General features: G+C 37.3%; 1 protein-coding gene and 1 pseudogene across 1 annotated transcript; one reads left to right on the forward strand and one right to left on the reverse strand.

Annotated features, from left to right (window-relative positions):
• Positions 1–941: 941 nt before the first annotated feature.
• LOC119537321 lies at positions 942–1,275 on the reverse strand (annotated as a pseudogene).
• A 7,239-nt stretch (positions 1,276–8,514) lies between these two features.
• On the forward strand, positions 8,515–9,460 carry LOC119538301 (olfactory receptor 8D4). Its single transcript, XM_037841174.1, has one exon. It carries the CDS (start codon positions 8,525–8,527, stop codon positions 9,458–9,460), a length of 936 nt encoding a protein of 311 aa, XP_037697102.1. The 5' UTR covers positions 8,515–8,524.
• Positions 9,461–21,161: the final 11,701 nt, after the last annotated feature.

Consider the following 21,161-nt stretch of genomic DNA (forward strand, 5'->3'; position numbering starts at 1 on the left):
GCACAAGGCCACTCAATGTCATGGATATTAGTAACACATGAAAAAGGATTAAAGTCTATGGTAGAATGAGTAAAGATTTCAGTTTGGTGTTCGGTAGGCCCCAGATTGTAAACTATTCTTACTATACAAAAGCTCTAATAACATACACAGTTTTGTGTAGGAGCTCTTGTGCTTCTAGTTGGCACATCTACTTTAAAACTGTGAAATTAACACAGACATTTGTGAGAGGGTATGCAAAACTATTGCATTTATAAAAATGGCACAAAAGTGAATTCAACAGTCTATGCACATGCACATATTATTCACATCAGCAAAAAGTATTCTCACACTATAGAACTGAATAATAATACTAGCTTCAATGGGAGCTGTTAAGCACTAGAGTCATATAAGTTATACCAGAATGGGCAAATATTGCCCAAGTAAAATTCTGTTGTTAAAGCTGAAACAGATTTAAGGCCATTCAGGTTCAAGCACAGAGCCCTATCTGTTTGTTTGTGTTTTAAATACGTAACCTTTCTCCCAATTTGTGGTCTTAAACTTCTGTTTTACAAAATTCAAAAGAAATCAATACAGTAGAAGTTATATTAAATAAGGGTAACATACAAAGCTACAATTAAGATGAAGTAAGGAAAATCCAAAACATTAAAATTGTAAAACTTGTTACTTGTTGGAACCAGCACTACACTAGGAGTTAGGTAATATATACAATTATTTTCAAATAGATTACTTTATGTTGTTCTAACATGTCCTTTTCATCAGTGCACTGTTAAACTAACCAAAACTCTACGCATACACATTTCCTTAAAATAGCATCACACGCTACCGCTACCTGCAAAGCTATCAGACTCAAATGACTCAGTGAATCAAAGGAAACAACAAGCTGAGAAGTAACATGTTAAGGAGAAATATTGGAGTTAGAAGATTCATGCAGCTCAGTGCTTTCAATCAGCAGCAAGGGATGGTTCCTGCTGAGGAAGGTCCTGTGGATTTGACGTGATCCCCCGGGACCTCCGTCTTGTCCTGGGCTGCAGCAGGAAGTTGCTTGTTCTTCATTTTCACTTTAGCCATTTTGTAATCCCCAGAATCGAAATATTTTTGCCCGTTCTGTAATCGTTTTCTTAAGGAATCTGAACCGCCAGGCTTTTGTCCCAGACGCGTATACCTTGCTTTTAATTTTGCTTCTTCAGCTTTCTCTGAACTAGTCACTTTTATCTTCCATTTCCGTGAACATAGCACCTCCTCCGCGGATGAGACGCCAGGAAAAGACGCGGTTATGGGGTGGTGGGGTAATATGTTTTTAAAAATCAAATTTATTGAGGAATAATTTACATACAATAAAATTAGCCTTTTTTAAGTATCTGGTTTAATGAGCTTTGGATACATGTATAAAATCATGTAACAACCACCATAATCAATATTTAGAACTTTTCTGTCACCCTGAAAAGATTCCTTGTGCTCCTTGGGGTCAGATCCCTTTCCCCATCTGTCCTGGGCAGACACTGATCTGTCTTCTTTCTTTGTAGCTTTAGGCCTTTCCTAGCATGTCATGAAAATTGGGATCCCACAGAATGTATCTTTTGTGTCCTTCTGCTTTCACTTAGCAAAATACTTTTCAGATGCATTCATGTCATCAAGTTTTTTTTGTTTTGTTTTGTTTTGTTTTGTTTTTTTGCTGTATGGAATTTCATCGGATGCATATACCACAATTTGTATATTCCTTCTCCTGTTAATGGACATTTGCCCTGATCCCAATTTTTAGATATTATGAATGAAGATGTAAACTTTTTCATATAGATCTTTGTGTGGGCATATGTTTTCATTTTGCTTGGATAGATACCTAGGAGTGAGATTGTTGGTATATATGATACATATGGGTTTAGCGTTATAAGAAAAAAGCTTTTCAAAGTGACTGTGCCATTTGACATTCCCAACAGCAAGTTACGGCGAGGAATGGAGGAAGAAGAAGAACAGTGATAGCTCTACTAGCTTGGCACCTAAGGGTGTTGGGGCATGTTGTGGCCCTTAGTCTTTGGAGATGGTCCGTAACCTCTTAGGTCCTTAGGTCCTATCCAGAGTTCTCAGGTTCTTAGAAATGAAGTAGAGGGAACCTCCTACTCCAGGAGTCCTAAATCTAGGGATTCTATGGCTTCTGGGGCTTCTCTTCATGAATCACTTGAATGTTTCTGCAAAATTTTGAGTTTGGTGCATTTTTCTTGGGAAAAGTCAGAGATAAAAAGATGAGCAGCTGTTTTTCTAGTTAGGTGTAGCAGCTTTGTTATTGTTTAGAGCCTTTGTCCCCCATTTCCGTTTGCTGTCTGAATTAAGTGATGTGTGCTACATCATCTGGAAGGGCACAGAAATTTTTCTGTACCTCCACAAATACAAGCAGTCACCTTTCTGCTCACTTTGCTCTTGGGGAGCAAAGCATAGGCTATGGTGTGATTCACTTCTGGATTTGATTCTTGGTTCTGCCACTTACCAAATATGTGGACTTGAGCAAATAACTTTACACTTTGAGCTCTGACATTCTCACCAGTAAAGTGAAACTAAATATTTACCTCATTTAGTTACTGTTACTGAGATAATGTTTATAAAATGGCTGGATCGGTATCCAACAAATGTCGATTCATTTTGCATTTTCTTTCCCTGTCTGCTCCATACTCTTGACCACTGAAGAGAATGTTTGCACATGCACATCTGTGTGTGTGCATGGGTGTGGCCATGGGAAGGGGGGCAGCTCAGACCTATCTGGATATATCCGGTGATCTAGGGTGGCCATTTCAAGATGCTATTTTCATGGAGACCAGAGATTCTTGAGGTATTCCTAACCTTGCTAGGACAAGACTAGGTAGAATAGATGAATATCAACAATATTTAAGTTTAAGGATAAGCAACAATATTGTATCATAAATGTGAACTCTTCTAACACCATAAACCTCATCATTCATGACTGGTTTGTTCTGGTTAAGAATTGATCTTTTTGTGATTTTGTAGTACATGAAAATCCCTCCTCTATATGTTAGCCTAGTTTCATCCATTTATCAGCTCATGATTTTCTGGACAGGAGAGAACAAAGTATTCTTACTGAATTGGATGATTGATGGGATGAGGGATGTTGAAAGGAGTAAGTCCTAGGTCCCAGGGGCACAGTGATGAATGAGAAACGGCCCCTTCCCTCAACAAGCTCCCAAACAGGAGGGAAGATCAGCACATGCACACATGTGGTGGACGAAGTGCTCAAGTGGAGGTTGGTACAAAGGGAGAAAAGGAAATGTGTGTAAAGAGCTAAAGGAGTGTGGGTGATGCTCATGGCACTTTCACCCAAGAAAATAAATTGTTTTAGAGTAAGGACCATGCTTTATTCACCTTTGCCCCACCTCTAGAAATTCAAGGTCATTAACATAGTAGACACTTAATTTATTGTGAAATAATCTGAAATGATGACAGAACTTTTCCCAAACCCAGCTCTGAATTCATCCATTTGCCAGGTTTCAAATGCCATGTGTTGCTTTAAGGGTGTTCCAGGTGGATCATCCAGAGGTCATGAGGCACCTCCTGACAGATACTCTGAAGAACCACTACTAGGACTGAAGGGCTGGGCTCAGAGTCATCTCTGATGCAATTAGCTTCCATAATCAGTAGAAACTAGGAACATTGACCCATTGCCTTTATCCAAGACATACTTGTCATTTTAAGTTCTGCACACATTCCTTATGTTATCTGCTTCCCAGTTCCTTTGTTTATGCCTTTAGCTACATCTTGAATATCCCCGCATATTCTCTCTGTTTAAGTGAATTCTCCCCACTTTTGAGACAGTTTAAAATCTATCCATCTATAGAGATTGCCTGTATCACAGTACACAGCAGCGCTCTGCCTGTCTCTGAGCTCACACAGTACCCACTGCCAATTCCTTGGAGCACGCCTGTGGTGCTTCCTCATCCAGCAGTTTCCCAGGGTAAGGCACATCTGGGCAGTACATCCACCCCACAGGATTGTGAGGTCCTCAAGGGACGAATTTTGAATCCCATTTCTATGTGCCTAATCTATGGTAGATGCCCAAAATATAGTTATTAAATAAATAAAAGTTTCCACCATTTTTCACTTACAATATATAACTGGAAATCTGTCTACCTCTATATTTTGAAAATACTTTCTGTGAGAAACAATTTTCTTTTCCTCATCCATTCCAAACTTTTAACACCATGATTCTGAATATTTTCCCAGTGAGGAACTATTTTAAATGCATTTCTCTGGAAACAAGACCTCATTACATGACTAGGTTTCCTCATGTGCAAAAGATTATCACAGTCCAGGGACAGTTCTTTACAGATCTACAGGCTGCTAAACCTCAGGAGATGGGAAACCCTTGGGGCCTCCTGGGCCTTATATTTCTATACCCCAAATACTCCAACTGATTCACTCAGACCTAGTTCCTGTTGACTGTGGTGTTAAGACACTTAAAGAAGAAGGTCTAATGAATCCTTCTTTATTCCCAAAGTCACGAGGATTGGAAAAAGAAGAGATACTCACCTAGAGGCTTCAGGAGGGAGGTGAGTTACAGAGCTATGATGTCCCTATTACATGGTTATTAAGACATGTTCGAAATCCAACTCCCGGCCATCCACAAGAGCTCTAGAGTCCCTGTGACCAAGGAGGGGAGGGACCGAGGGCGTGACCATGCATCTTCGACCCTCACCTTGTCTAAGCAACCTGGTGTCTAATCTGGGAATTCATAATCACCAGCTTTTAAAATAGGGATTATATATTTATAAAATATATTTATATAGACCCTTACACTGCAAAAATTGTATTTATTGATGTTCACCCATATTGCCTCAGTTAATTTGTACAAACAGTCCCTTGAAGTATTTGTTATTATAATTTTACAAATTAAATCTAAAATGAGTCAAATGTTGCACTGCAAATGTTAGCACTGGGGTTGAACAGCATCTTATGACTCATGGACTGGTGTTCTTTCTGCCACCTCTGTACTGCTGAGATTTGTAAATTAGGTCGGAATTGGGAAAATATACATATATATTCTAGACCGGTGCTGTCCACTGCCATAGCCACTAGACACATGTGGCTACTGAGCATTTGAAAGGTGGCTAGTCTGATTTGAGATGTGATGTTAGTATAAAATACATTCTGGATTTCAGAGACTTGCACAAAAAAACAATGTAAAATATCTTCTTAAAATTTTCTATATCCATTATCTGTTGAAATGATAATATTTTGGCAATTTTACAGATGCTTTATGGTGCCTTTGAAATGTTTAAAATCATCTTTTTATACTTTTGAATTACTAAAAATGCAACTGAGCTGTCAGGTCTGTCCAGGTAGTTGATTATTTTAGATGGTACTCAGGCATACAACATAAAATTTTATCCCTAGCCTAGTGGAGCTTTGCCCCTGAAAACTGGGAAGTAGTGCAGCTATTGTCTAGTAGATGGTTAAATAAATTATATCATGGCTATTGTTGTTCATTTTTCCATGGATTAAGACATAATCTTTAAAACATTTCTTTATACAAACACAAAATCTTAATATAATTTATTGTAATAAAGTATTTGATATGCATACCCCTGAGTTCACACATAGGTGGCAAAATATTGAAATATAAAATTGTACAGTTCCTGTCCTTTATCTGAGGAGGTTTTCTTGAAGAGATGTTTTCAGAGATTAGCTTTATGTGATCATGAATTTGGTCAGGTCCATAGAACAGCAGAGAGAGGATCAGAGAAGGAAACAAGAAAGAAAAAATATCTTTAGTTTTAGGAGAGAATAACCTACAGTATTGCCTCTCAAACTTTAAATATTGTTGGGATAAGGGAACTCCAGTTCAGTGGGTTAGCTAGAAAAGCCTGGGCCATGGGGAACTGTGGACTAGCTGGAATTCTGCCTGTCCAATTTGACTCTTTCTCTCATGCCAATTCTGATCCAGTAGGTCTGGAATAGGACCTGGGTTTATGCATTTTGAACACGCTCCCAGGTGATGCTGCTTGTCCATGGTCCACACATTGAGTAGCAAAGACCTGAAGCACAGAGATGATTTGGGAACTAGGAAATGCAGGAAAGAGAAACCTAACTGGCTTGACTACAGGGCATAAGGATGAGGGAGACTGGGATAAAACAAGGACCATGGGCATTTTACTTTGGTAGGAATTGGGGGACATGTAGGAAAATTAGATATGTGATGAAAGTGGCCAGAGTATTTGTGACACTCAGGACAGAAAAAAGCCCATGAGAGTAAAGACAAAAACAAAGCAAAACAAAGCTCTAGTATATAGATCTTCTTGCACACTCCTTTGCTATTTCTCTCTGTGGTCTCTATGACTAGACCATATCTGTGCATGATATCAGGTAATGGATGAAGGGAAAGGAAGACTCCAGGGTATTACAGTAACAAGCAAAGGATTTTCTCTTTTGCACGTGATTCCCCTGTCTCCATCCCTCAGGATGGGAGAAAAGAGCAGATCCAAGGGGCATGTGTTGTGGGCTGTGTGGACTTTGGATACCTGCTCCATGACATGAAACTTCTTTGTTTTGAACTGAGAGAGGGATTGGGGCATCAGGAAGAAGCACCTGCACTTTGGGAACTCAAGTGGCCAAGGGAAGTGTGCTTGGCCCAAGATGGCAATGACAGGTGGGAACCAAGAAGTCACAGCAGCTTCCTGAACAGCCAGGGAGGAACGTAGATCCTGGGTTGGCAGGTTGAGGAAATGCTAAACCAGATGTCTGAGCAGGGCTTTGTATAATCGCTGGGAAACGTGAGAATTGAGAGAGGGCTCTGTGCCCAGCCCAACACTAAAAAGGAAATGGTTCGATACCTCAGAGATAAGGCCTCCCTTGAACTTGGGTCAGGGAACCCCAAGCCCTGGGTCACTTTTGCCTCCCTCCTGAGGAGAGGGGTGACTGGAAGGCAGGAAGGCTGTGCGGGTTGCTGGCAGTACTCTTTTTTTTTTAAATTCATTTTTTTTGAGATATATTCACAGACCATGCAGTCATACAAAACAAAGCATATGTTCAATTGTTTACAGTACCATTACATAGTTGTGCATTCATTACCAAAATTAATTTTTGACATTTTTATTATGACACACACAAGAATAATAAGAATAAAAATAAAGTGAAAAAGAACAATTAAAGTAAAAAAGAACACTGGGTGCCTTTTTTTTTTCTCTTCCTCCATTTTTCTACTCATCCATCCATAAACTAGACAAAGGGGAGTGTGGTCCATATGGCTTTCCCAATTGCATTGTCACCCCTCATAGTACATTTTTATACAGTCGTCTTCAACATTCATGGGTTCTGGGTCGTACTTTGATACTTTCAGGTACTTACTGCTAGCTATTCCAGTTCATTAGAACCTAAAAAGGGTTGTCTATATTGTGCATAAGAGTGCCCACCAGAGTGACCTCTCGGCTCCTTTTGGAATCTCTCTGCTGGCAGTACTCTTATTAGGCTCCCTGGAGTTCCCCTGAGTGCCTCAGGCTAGAGAATCAGGCTCAGCCAGACACAGCCAGAGACCCAGCAGGCAGAGCCCTTTGTGGGAGGTCTAGCCATCAGCCAGCTGCACTGAAGTGTCAAGAATAGGTTTCCACCTGGAAATCAGTTTGTGGTTAGATTAAAAATAGAACAACAGAAAAACAAAAAGACATTTTCCTAGAATGTACTCTGAGCCACACTGCTACCTACAAAGTGCTAAAAAGAAAGAAAAGGAAGGAAGGAAGGAAGGAAAGAAGGAAGGAAAGAGGGACGGAGAGAGGGAGGGAGGGAGGGAGGGAGGAAGGAAGGATAATCATTGTTCTCATCAAATAAGTTTGGGAAATATTGTATGTTATATAACCTTCTGGGAGAATCTGAGACATCCTTCAGTTCAGAAACCTGTTTATCTTTATGTAACTCACATTTCTGAAACTCCTAGGATCCTCAGCTACTTATTTAATGTAACACCTATAAACATACCCCTGGAATTAAGACGCTGCTGACTACCCTTGGGAACCTTGACACAGGAAATCATAATTTGTTGTTACCTTGGCAACAAACACTTTCTCTGTAGAAAATCCTGGAGACAGAACCATTCCCAGGAAAATGTGTCATTAGCAAGTATTTCCAGGGCCCCTGCCTCTTCTTTATGCACCTCTTCAACCGATTTGCCTTAGCAAAACCTCCCCATGGTTTTCAGCATTGGTCACATCTCTCATTCTGGAGTGAAAGGTTTTGTCCTTTGATAAAGTAAATTGAGACACTGGAGGGGATGAGAAAGTGAACTTATGGTTCCTCAGCTGTACAGGTAGGTAGATGCTTTCACCATTTTGTCTGGGTTCTTGTCTTTTTGGGGATCAAAGTCCCCATGCATCAAAGGTGGCGCAGGCTTAGTGCCAAGGGGATAAGGGAACTCTGGTTCAGTGGGTTCAAGCCTAGAAAAACCTGAGCCATGGGGAATTGTGGACAAGCTTGGAATTCTGCCTGTCCTAATTTGACTCTTTCCCTCTCATCTCCACAGGTTTCCCAGAAGAGAATGGGTGTGAGAAACTGTTCCACAGTGCCCGAGTTTTTTCTTTCAGGATTAACTGACCAACCAGCCCTTCAGCTGCCCCTTTTCTGCCTCTTCTTAGGGATGTACATGGTCACTGTGGTGGGAAACCTTGGCATGACCTCAATTATTGGGTTGACTGATCAACTCCACACCCCCATGTACTTTTTCCTCAGTTGTTTGTCTTTTATAGATGTCTGCTATTCTTCAGTCATTATCCCCAAAATGCTGGCAGGGTTTTTATGCAGAGATAAAAGGATCTCCTATTCTGGATGCATGACTCAGCTGTTTCTCTTCTGTATTTTTGTCATTTCCGAATGCTACATGCTGGCAGCAATGGCCTACGATCGCTACGTTGCCATCTGTAGCCCACTGCTCTACAACGTCATCATGTCCCCTCGGGTCTGCTCTCTGCTGGCGGCTGCAGTCTTCTCAGTAGGTTTTACCGATGCCATGATTCATGGGAGTTGTATCTTAAGGCTGTCTTTCTGTGGAACAAACATCATTAGACATTATTTCTGTGACCTCGTCCCCCTTATTAAACTCTCCTGTTCCAGCACTTCCATTGATGAGCTTTTGATTTTTGTCATTGGTGGATTTAACATGGTGGCCACCAGCCTGACAATCTTCATTTCTTATGCTTTTATCCTTTCCAACATCCTCCGCATCAGTTCTAAGGAGGGCAGGTCCAAAGCGTTTAGCACCTGCAGCTCCCACCTGACGGCTGTGCTTGTATTTTATGGCTCTATCATGTTCATGTATCTCAAACCCACTTCCGGCAGTTGGGTCACCCAGGAGAAAGTGTCCTCAGTGTTTTACACCACCGTGATTCCCATGGTGAATCCCCTGATATATAGTCTGAGGAACAGGGAAGTGAAACATGCACTGATGAAACTCTTAAGAAGAAAAATACCTTCATAATGAATATACTGTTTATTAAAGTTATGTACTCAATCAATATTCATGTATTCATAATCATTTATTTGCATATATTTGTTTATACCTTGCCTCTAGATTATTAAATATATTCACACACAAGAAGATTAATAAAATGTAAAATAAGCCTGCAAATGAAAAATAAGCAAATATTTTAAATGTAAAGCTTAATATCATTGCTGGGATTGAACAACAAATTTTACCATTAATTTCCAAAAAGAAAAATATACTATATACTCGTATCAGATAAAAATCATGCCAAATTCTCTTGGAGAGACAAAGCATTTCCTCTTCTTTATCTCACTCAAAAAGTCATTTCTCTTAGGGAAATTTGCATAGAAAACATTGAGCAGGGTGATGGAGATCATCGCAACAATTTCACAATTAATGAGGAAGAATTCTTTGCTATTGTTGTTTTGAAAAGGGCTTATTAAAGGCCAATGTTTTATTAAGAGTGTAATTCAGTAAAGGAGATTCAGCAAAGGCTAAGCTAATAGGGTCCCAGTATTTGGCCCTGGAAGATCTGAGGATAAGACTTAAATTATCTAGACTAGGAGATGATGTTCAGACAATGTTATCTAAATATCACTTTTTTTTTTAAAGCTGAACCAGTAAATATGCAGTATTATACTACTTTCTATTTGTTTCTTTTGAGTTCATCTTTTACTCTGGGCTGTAAACTAAGTGTCTTTATTTCCCTTCATATCATATGTTTTGAATTAAATATAATGAAAAAGTTAATTGTTTTCAAGAATGAATTCTTATATGACCAACCAAGATAATGTATGAGGAGTACGATATGTCAATTAATTCATGTATTTAGCATGTGCTTATCGTGCATACTATGTGCCCAGTACTAGAATATCAAGGTGAATATGATGTTAATTAAAACAGGTGATCTTGTAATTTCAAGTGTTTCCACAAAGTGAACTCCAGACTCAGCTGGTTTCACTCATAAATTCTATCAATCATTCAAGAAAGAAATGATAACGGTTTCACATAAAGGTTTTCAGAAAAAGAGACTCAACACTTCATGTCTCAAATTACATGGACATTACCCTGATGCCCAAACGAAACAAAAACTGTGTAAAAAGAGACAATACAATATCCCTCATGAACCTTTGTGCATGAATCCTGAAGAAAATACTAGCAAATTGAATCCAGTGATATACGAAAATGATGAAACATCAGGATCGAAAAATGGGGAATGTGTTCAGGACTGTTTTAACATTCAAATGACAATCAATGTAATGACCATGTTAACAGTAAAGGGAGGAAAATCATATCAAAGAGTGAATGCAGAAGTAGCATTTGACAAAATTGGTCATTTGTTCCTGAAGAAAATCTTTCAACAAAATAGAATTTTTTTTCTTAACCTGATAAAAAGGCATCTCTGACACAATTACACCCAACATCATACTTAATGGTAAAAGATCTAATTCTTTATTCCTCTAAGATTGGGAACAAGGCACAATAGTTTACTGTCACCACTTGTATTCAACATTGTACAGGACTTCTCAGGTAGTACAATAAAACAAGGAAGAGAAACCTGGAGTACGGATCAGAAATGTGGAAATAAAACTGTCTTTATTCATAGACGAAGTATTTATGTCAAAGATTGTAAGGAGTCTATAAAAATATTTTAAAAAGCTATGAGAACTAATTAAATTTGACAAAGTCATAGAAAACTTCGATGAAAAATCAATTGTATTTCTTATACTACTAATGGACACTTTGAAAATACGATTTTAAAAGGTAACATTTACTGTGGCAGGAAAAACATGAATTACTTAGTGTGCTGTTTTGAACCTGTTAGGTACCCCCATAAAAGACTATGTTCTTTTAATCCACTCTTGTGGAGGCAGATCTATTGTGGGTGGGATATTTTGATTAGGTTGTTTCCATGGAGATGTGACCCACTCAGTTGTGGGTGGGACTATTTAATTAGATTGTTTCTGTAGAGATGTGACCCTGCCCATTCAAGGTGGGTCTTAATCAGTTTTCTAGAGTCCTTAAGAGAGCTCAGGGGGAGCAAGAGAGAGAGAGCTCCAAGCTGACACAGACACAGATGCTTGAGTTGCAGACAGAAAGATGTTTGGAGATGCTAAACTAAGAGATGAAGCCCAGAGTTTGCCCCAGAGAAGCTAAATGAGAACCCACAGATGCTTAAGGGAAAGCCACTGGAATCAGAAGCTTAAAGCAATGCAACCTGGGAGCAAAGGACCAGCAGACACCAGCCATGTGTCTTGCCAGCTGACAGAGGAGTTCTGGATACCATTGGCCTTTCTTCAGTGAAGGTATCCTCTTGTTGATGCTTTAGTTTGGACACTTTTAAGGCATTAGAACTGTAAATTTGTAAACTAATAATCCCCCATTGTAAAAGCCAATCCATTTCTGGTATACTGCATTTTGGCAGCTTTAGCAAACCAGAACACTTAGGAATATATTTAATTGAATATCTACAAGATCTATACCCTAGAAACTACAGAAACTGCTGAGATAAATTAAAGGATAATTAAATTCATGGAGAGATATGCCCTGTTCAATGATTGACAAGCTCAGTATTATTATATTATAGATCCTTTCCAATTCAAGCTAATACCAATTAAATGCCGAGTTGTAGAAATTGCTAAGGTGATTCTAAAACATATAGAAATATGTAAGATTTAGAATTGCTAAAACAATTTGAAAAAGAGAAACAAAGTTGCAGGAACTTGATAGCCTAGTTTCTTGATTTACTAGAAAGCTATAGAAATCCCAAAATGTGATATTGGCATAAGGATACAATGATGTGTGATAGCAAGTCCAGAAATAGATCCGTGGGGAGAAAAATATTGATTTTCAACAAAGCTGCCATGGTAATTCATTGGGACGATATAGTCTTTCCAAAATTGTGCTGGAGAAAATGGATATCTATGGAATAGAAAGGAACACAGGCCCTTTTCTCAAATGTTTCACAAAATTTAATTTGAAATGGATCTTAGACCTAAGCATAAATACCGAATCTACAAACTTCTAGAATAAACATTGTAGAAAATCTTCACAAACTTGGGACAGGAGAAGATTTCTTAGGTAGGCCACAAACCTCAAATGATTAAGTTTTAAAAATTGATAAATTGGGCTTCATAAAAAATTGTATCTTTTTCTTTTTGAAAGACACTGTTAAGAAAATGAAAGGGCAAGCCCTGAACAAGGAAGGAATAGCCATAATACATATATCTGACAAAGAACTTGTGTACAGGATAACAAAGAAATCATACAAGTAAATAATAAAAGAAACAGTCCAATTAAAACTGCACAAAGGAGTTGAATAGATGCTTCACAAAAATGATAAAGGAATGGCCAATAGGTGCATGAAAAGTTACACAATATCACTAGTTATCAGGGGAAATGCAAGTTTAAACCACAATTTGATACCAATGCACAACCACTGGAAACAATAACAACATGTGCTAGTGAAAATGTGGGACAAACTGGAAATCATCCATTCTGATGGGATATAAAATGGTACTGTGAATTTAGAAAATAGTTTTGCAGTTATGCATTACATTACACACCATTTGATCCTGCTATTTCACTCTTAGGAATTTACCCAACAGAAGTAAAACATGTCCATGCAACTTTTAGACAAAATGTTGATAGAAGCTTTCTTCATAATAGCCCAAAACTGCAAACAATCCAAATGTGCCTCAATGGGGAAAAATTAAACAAATTGTGATCTATACATATAATGGAATACTGTTTAGCAATTTAAAGGAAACAACTACTGATACACATTATTGTTACAAGGACAAATCTCAAAATCATTATGCTAAGTGAAAGAAGCCAGATATAAAAAGTAATTATTTTATGATCCAATTTATATGAAAGTAGAAAAGACAAGCCTCATCTATAGTGACAGAAAGCAGTATAGTGGTCGCATAGAGTCATAGGTGGGAATAATTTGTTTGGAAAGAGAAACAAAAGAACATGTTGGGATGATGGAAACATGCTCCATCTTGATTGTGGTGGTAGTTACATGGGTATACACATTTTAAAACAGGTAAACAGACAAACCTATTAATTGGTACACTTCAACTTGATACACTTGTTGGTGTGAATTTATTTTAAGAAATAAATAAAAAAAATCAGATGTCTGACTCCAGGGAGGATATAAAATGTTGTGACAAGTCAATATTTTTACTACAATAATAAAAAAGGACAAATTGCAAATTCCATATTACTAACAATATTGGGAAGTTTAATATAATAGAAATCTCATGGTTTTAGCTTGCAATTCCTTAATGATGTTTGATGTTGAGCATCTTTTCATATGCTTATTTGCCCTCTATATATCTTCTTTGGCGAGATGTCTGTCCAGAACTTTTGCCCACTGTGTAATTGGGCTTTTTGGTTTTCTTATCGTTGAGTTTTAAGGATTCTTTATATATTTTGGAAACAATTCCTATTCAGATATATTCACAATAAGATACCACAACACACCTATTAAAATGTCTAAAATCTAAAACACCAATGACAGCACATGCTGGTGAGGATTTGGAGCAATGGGATCTCTCATTCATTGCTGGTGAGAATATAAAATGGTACAGACACTTTGGAAGACAGTGTGGCAGTTTCTCACAAAGCTAAACATAGGTTTACCATATGATCCAGCAACCTCACCCCTAAGTATTTACCCAAGTGAGTTGAAAACTTCTGTGCACACAAAAACCTGCACATGAATATTCATAGCAACTTTATTCATAATTGCCTAAAATTGGAAGCAATCAAGATCTCCTTCAATGGGTGAATAGATAAACCAACTGTTGTACATCCATACAATGGGGTATTATTTTGTGATAAAGGGAAATGAGCTATCAAGATATGAAAAGACCTGGAAGAAACTTAAGTGCATATTGCTAAGCCTTAAAAAGCTACATACTTTATGATTCCAACTATATATGGAAAAGACAAAACTATAGAGACAGTAAAGAGATCAGTAATTGCCAGAGGCTTAGGGGGAGGAGGGAGAAGGCTGAATAGGTGGCCACCGGGCCTTTTAGGACAGGAAATCTGTATGATACTGTAATGATGTGTACCGGGTTGAATAGTGTTTCCCATAAATTACATCTATCTGTGGCCTCAGAATGTGACTTCTTTGGAAATAGAGTCTTTGCAGATGTCCTGAGTTATGTTCAGATGAGGTCATACTGGTTTAGGGTGCACCCTCGATCCAGCATGAGCGTCTCCACATGAGACAAGGGAGTATGTGCAGAGTCACAGAGGGAAGACAGCATGTGGAAACGGAGGAAGATTGGGAGGGAGGCTGCCACAAGCCAAGGAATGCCTGGAGCTGCCAGAAGGTGGAGGAGGCAAGGACGGCTCCTTCCCTACAAGATCGAGAGTGAGCATGGCCTACAAACACCCAGTTTCAGACACCTAGCCTCCGAAACTCTGAAAGAATACGTTTCTGTGGATTTAAGCCATCCAGTATATGGTTATTTGTTATGGCAGCCCTTGGAAACTGATATGTGGTAGATTCATGGCATTATGCATTTGTTAAGCCCCATAGACCAGTACAGCATAAAAAATGAACTCAATGTACAGTACAGTCTTTAGTTGATAATAATATATTAATATTGGTTCATTAATTGTAACATATATACCACACTAATGCAAGATGTCTATAAGAGGAGAAACTGCTTGTGGAGAAAGGGGGTATATGGGAAGTCTGTACCTACTGCCCAACTTTTCTATAAACCTAAAACTGCTCTAAAAAGTAGTCTACTGACTTAAAAAAACCCAAACCATAATAGATGTTACTTATTAAATGATAGCAATGATAACATTTTACATGAACCATAAGCCATGTCTAAATACTTACTCTGAAGCAAATTTTTCAAATAAAGAATACAAATAAATGAACTAAGTATGCAAATCTACAATATACTAAAGAAGAAAAACAAAAATATCCCAAATAAACTACAGAGAATAATAAATACAAATGCTGAACTTAGTTAATTCTAAAAATATTCAAAGAATTGAGCAATACATCAAAGAGCTAAACAAGAAACTTGGATTAATAAAAATAAGAGAATCCATAAGCAAGCAAGCAGAAATGGGAAATAAAATATGATAAAATTATAAATTAAAAAATACAAACTAAAAACGGTAAAAGAATAGCATATGCCACTCTACAATAACTTGAAAATATTAGTGAGGTAGATCATTTTTTTTTATTGTGGTAATATATATAACATAAATATGCCATTTTAACCATTTTTAAGTGTGCAGTTCAGTGGCATGAATTACTTTTATGATTTTGTACTACCATCACCACCTTCCATTACTAAAACTTTTTCATCACTCACAACATCCCTTGATCAATAACTCTCCTTTTCCTGTCTCTAGTAATCTCTAGTATACTTTTGCTTTTATGAATTTGCTTATTCTGGACATTCCATACTCCACATTAAAATTTCATCCAAAAATTTAGAATTTATTTATATTGAGGAATCTATCAACATTTATTTCATATAAATAGATCCAATTAGAAAATATTGATAATCACAATAGGTGCCTTAACCTTTTCCAATTTATGATATAAAACAAAGAAACAATAACCAAAAAACCCTTCAAATTGTAATAATATAATAATAAAAGGACATCCTACCTCAGTAAAGAAGAAAAGACATATTAATATTAAAAGAAGAGAAGCAAGACAAAGAAGTTTGCTATTGCTATAATTATTTAATTTTTTTTGGATTTTTGACATCCAAATTGGTGAAAGATATTAAAAATGTATTGCTTTAAATACAAATAAAGCTAGATCATATGGGAGGAGAGTTGACAGAATCTTTAATGGAATCAAATCAATATTCTTGCAACAAAATTTGATATGAATAGAAAATGAGTATGTGATTAAAGAAATACCACAAACTAACAGCAAAGGGCTAAGTTATACAATAGTGTTTGAAGAGTTAGCTTTTAAGGAAGATAAGTTAGCCCTTCAAAATCTAAGAAAATGCAAGATTCTTTATAGATTTAAATGGGAAAAAATTTGAAAAAAGGAAAAATAAACAAAATCCAGGTTAATAGAGATAAGATATTGCAATGAATGATGCCTGTCGAAACATTAAAAAAAAATTATGGCAAAATATTTAAAAGACAAGATCTGTGATAAAGCAAAAACTTCTGTATATGCACATACATACATACATAGATATACACATTCCTATTTACAAATGTAAATTATTAGTGCACATATATATCATATCTATTTTAAGATACACATACCTTTTTTAATGCAGCTTCATTGAGATATATTCACACACCATACAAACCATCTGAAGTGTACAATCACTGGCTTACAGTATCATCACATAGTTGACATAAAACCCCATGATCAATTTTTGGACATTTTCATTACTCCATAAAAGAAATACAAATAAAAACGGAAACTCAAATCCTCCCCCTATTATTGGCTCATAGTATTGGTATAGTATATTTCTTACTGTTGATGAACAGAGTATTAAAATTACTGCTAACTATAGCTCATAGTTTGCGATAGTTACATTTTTCCCATATACCCCTCTATTATTAATTCCTTGTAATAGTGCCATCCATTTGTTCTAGTTCATGAAAGAACTTTTTGATATTTGACATATAGTTTTTATATATGCAAATGCATATATCTGTACATATAAAGATATATATGTTTATTTATATGTAAAGAGACCTACTGTTCTTAGTAAATAAATCATAAACAGGATAAACAAAAACTCTGAATCACAAACACTACATTGAAAATCTAGGTACAGAAAAGATACCTAAACCAAAAAGAAAGTCATGAAAGAATTTTTGAGAGTCAAAAAATGTTTATATGCATCAATAATGAAAAATGTTTTTTAAAATTAGATTTAAAAAAAAAAATTCAGTTGAAATTGGTGGAGAAAGTTGTCAGTATTTACTGGTAGTGAAAGTGTGGTGAGATTGGGTATCTCACATTCCTCAGTCAAGAGTGTAAATTGGCAAGTTTTCTGAAAAGCAATATATAACAAGAATTCAGAAGAACTTAAATATCTCTGAGGGATATGGTATAAGACATCAACAAATTTGAAAATTAACAAGTTTTTATGCATTTTATAAATTTATAAATTTTCCCTCATTAGCATACATATGTAACCAAAAATTCAAACGATCTTTTAAATCATTAAGGAAAATGTGCAAATAGCAATTGGTAGAGGGCAATAAAGTTGGATTGAGGTGCAGGTTTGAGGTGATTGATTGGTCTCATTGAGTTTCTCAGTGAAGCTTTTTATTTGTTACATTGAAATCTTTAATCTGTTTAGTAGTTTAATATGGTTACAAAATAGAATGCCAGAAAATGGTAGGAAGAGTGTTGGAGACAAAGAATTACAAAATTTTATCTTTGGATTATGGGGCTGTGAAGAGGTGATGCAGAAAAGTCTCCAAACTAGAGGGAGAGAATTAATTTATCCCCCAGGGGAGGCTTACCTGGGTCAGTCCCTTCCTTGCCTGGGTCCTGGGCATGGTCCCCAGTGACGCTGGGCTCCGGGGGGCATCAGAGGTTTGCCTGCCCCATGCCTGACGTTTACCTTTTGCTCCGTCAGTAATCCCTCTGCACTAGAACTCACCAACCTCAACTCCCCAAAGCCCTCTTGAGACCTGATGGAATCTTTGCAGTCTTAAATATTTAGAGCTGAATTTATACATCTATCATTGCTACAGGGATATCTTGAATGGGAAGCCCCAGGTGAGTGAACCATAGATACCTCATAAATTTCTGAAGCTTTTTCTCATTCATTTGGAGATGTCCACATCTGAAATTATCCATTGGAAGAACACAGTATAGAGTTTAATCCTGGCTCTGCTACTAACTAATCTTGAAAACTGAGCATGTCATTTCACTTCTCTGGGGCTCAACTCGAACTCAGTGACTTTATATTAGAGCCTAAGGCCATTTTTGCTGCTAGAGTCTCTCTACCTTTAGTGTACGGGAATTAGATTTAAAATTAAACTATGGGTTTCCCCTTTAAATAACAAATATATGCTCACTTAAATTTCTTAAAGTAATTAAAATGTTTAAGCATTTGTAATTCTTTTAGCCAAGCGAGAATTCCCAAATTTTAAACTGTTACTTAAATTGATTATTCAAATGCCACAGTTGGAAAATATTAAAGCCTGGGATTGATTCCCTCACTCCCCTGCTTATAAACCCTGTATCCTTAACCTGACTTTTAAAGTGGCAGCCGCAATCTGCCCTCTGCCTACTTTTCCAATATTATCTTTTTACCCCTAATCTGGTTTGAAATTAGACATTTTGACTTTACCCAGACACGGTCACAAAACGCCACATATTTTCTGAATCTGTCTCTTCCCTTTAAAATGCACCCTTCTGTACCATCCTATTTCTGATAGTTAAAAAATCTTTTCAAATTTCAAGATACAGCTATCATTTATTACTCTTTAAGATACTGCTACCTAGCACTATTCCAGGTACTAGGCTAAATGCTTGTAATATGTTATCTAATTTAATGCTTAAGCCATCTCTACAGAGTAAGTGTTATTATCCTAAATTTACAATTTGGGAAACTGCAAGGTGGCATATGATGCCCAGATTAGATTTGGAACAGAGACTTACTCACGTGCTCACAGTTAATGGGTGCCAAAGCCAGGATCGATGCAGATGATGCTGGCTCCACAGCACGTGCTTCCCTCTCTATCAGAGCTTGCTTCTATAGAGTTAGCAAATGTTACCATTGTTGTGCAACTGCAGGGTTTCCGGACAATAGAGATCCCGAGGTGACTGAAACATGCACCTGCCCCTGAGGCTTCACAGTTCCTCAGAACTCCAGGCAGAAGGAATTTCTCCATTCCAGTTGCAAGAAGTTTATACCTTTTTAAAGACATTTACCACATTTGATCAAAGTGATTGTTTCTTTATCTTTTCATCTAAAATAAGCTCCAAGAAGGTGGAGATCTTGAATAAATTATCCATTTTTCTTTCAGTTGCTAGTAAGCTCTGCTTTACACAAAATATTCTGAGACTAAAGGATTACCGAATTGGACTGTATAGAAATTCACACATGCAGATACAGAATAATACCTAAAAACGTATGTTTAATAAAGCCCCAGTATACCAGCTAGAATTCTTCCATCTACATTTATGCTTCTAGCTACAAGACATCTTACTGTGAAGACTCCACGGCATCTGAGGAAAGATTTCAGGATGACGGACTCGAGTAAACTCTGTCTGTCCTGGCTTAGTCTCATCTCTAACAGCGAATCTGCTTAAAATACAAAGAGATTGGAAGAATGTCATGACTTCCATATCTTTTACATATCTTGCGTTATTTGATACTTAAAATATCTCAGTGAGGAAAGATGGGCATATTGTTATCATTTTCATTATATAGACAGGAGAACAAAAGCTGACAGAGCTTATATTACTTTCCCAAGGTCACATATATAACAGGGGCAAAGCCAAGGATTAGAATCCAGGTTCCCCGAGGTAATTTCTGGAGCATAGGCTTTTCTCAGGCTGTTCACAAGATCTGGGATACAAACTAGTGTACTCCTGTGGGCTAGACAGGGCAGCTTGCCGGTACTTCCAGGTTTTGTGGCCATTTTTACAAAATGTTTGAATTTATTGCTTAAATATTGATTCTCCAAAGTTGTTTGAATCTATTGCCTACATTATGGTTCTTCAAATAACACTTTTAGATAAAGGAGACATTGATCAAGAACTCACAAGTGGCACCAAATTACTGTAATACAACTAACCTAGATTGTCATTGAAATCAACCTTGAATTATTTTCAATACTGTTGAGTAGAACTTTCTGTGATGTTGGGAATATTCTATATCTGCCCCATTCAATATGGTAGCTACTAGCCACATGTGGCTGAGGGTGCTTGAAATGTGGCTAGTGCAACTTAAAAACTTTAAATCAAATTAAATTGTAATTATTTAATAAATTTAAATAACCACATGCAACTAGTGAGGACCGTCTTATACACGCAGATTTAGAGCATTCTCATTGAGATTCAAGTGTTTCAAAGCACTGGGAATTTGAGTAGAGTATATGCTTCCCAGCTGATTTTTTTCTAGGATTTTTCTCTCTCTTGCATTTCCCTGGAATTTCATTTTTCTTTTTTCTTTTCATTTTCTTTTAATACTAAGTCTTTTAATTTTCCTTAGGTGTCATTGATATACAAGTATAATTGAGAGCATGGTTTTGCATAATATAGGCTCTCAGTTTGTTAGATGCACTATAACCTTTAGACCCAGGCCAGGAGGCCACTCACCAAGGACCATCCTCTAACCATCCCCTTTGGCCTGGGCAAGGCATTAGGGGGTCAATGTGATGTGCCGAACAGGACCTCAGTATCCCCTCCCTTCCATACCATGCTTTATATGTTCAGGACCCAGTGATTCCTGCCCAAATAGTTCTAGACCCTCTTCTAGGGTAGGGTCTTCCTCAGGTCTGCATTTCTGAGGATGAACAGTGACATAAGGCATAGCCAAGACGTGACTGCTGTTTTCTGGGGGATGGAGCAGGAGAGAAAGATTGAATGTACAAGCTGGTTGCACACACACATACATTGGAGGCCCTCCCACCCTATGGTTCAGGAAAGAGCCAGGGGTGAAGAGAAAGGTAAGCAGAAGGGGGCTGCCTCTTACCA

This window comes from Choloepus didactylus, chromosome 6 (assembly GCF_015220235.1).
Source record: "Choloepus didactylus isolate mChoDid1 chromosome 6, mChoDid1.pri, whole genome shotgun sequence".
Lineage (NCBI taxonomy): Eukaryota > Metazoa > Chordata > Mammalia > Pilosa > Megalonychidae > Choloepus > Choloepus didactylus.

Coding starts and splice junctions, on each gene's coding strand:
- LOC119538301 (XM_037841174.1), top strand. CDS start 8,525: ATGGGTGTGAGAAACTGTTCCACAGTGCCCGAGTTTTTTCTTTCAGGA.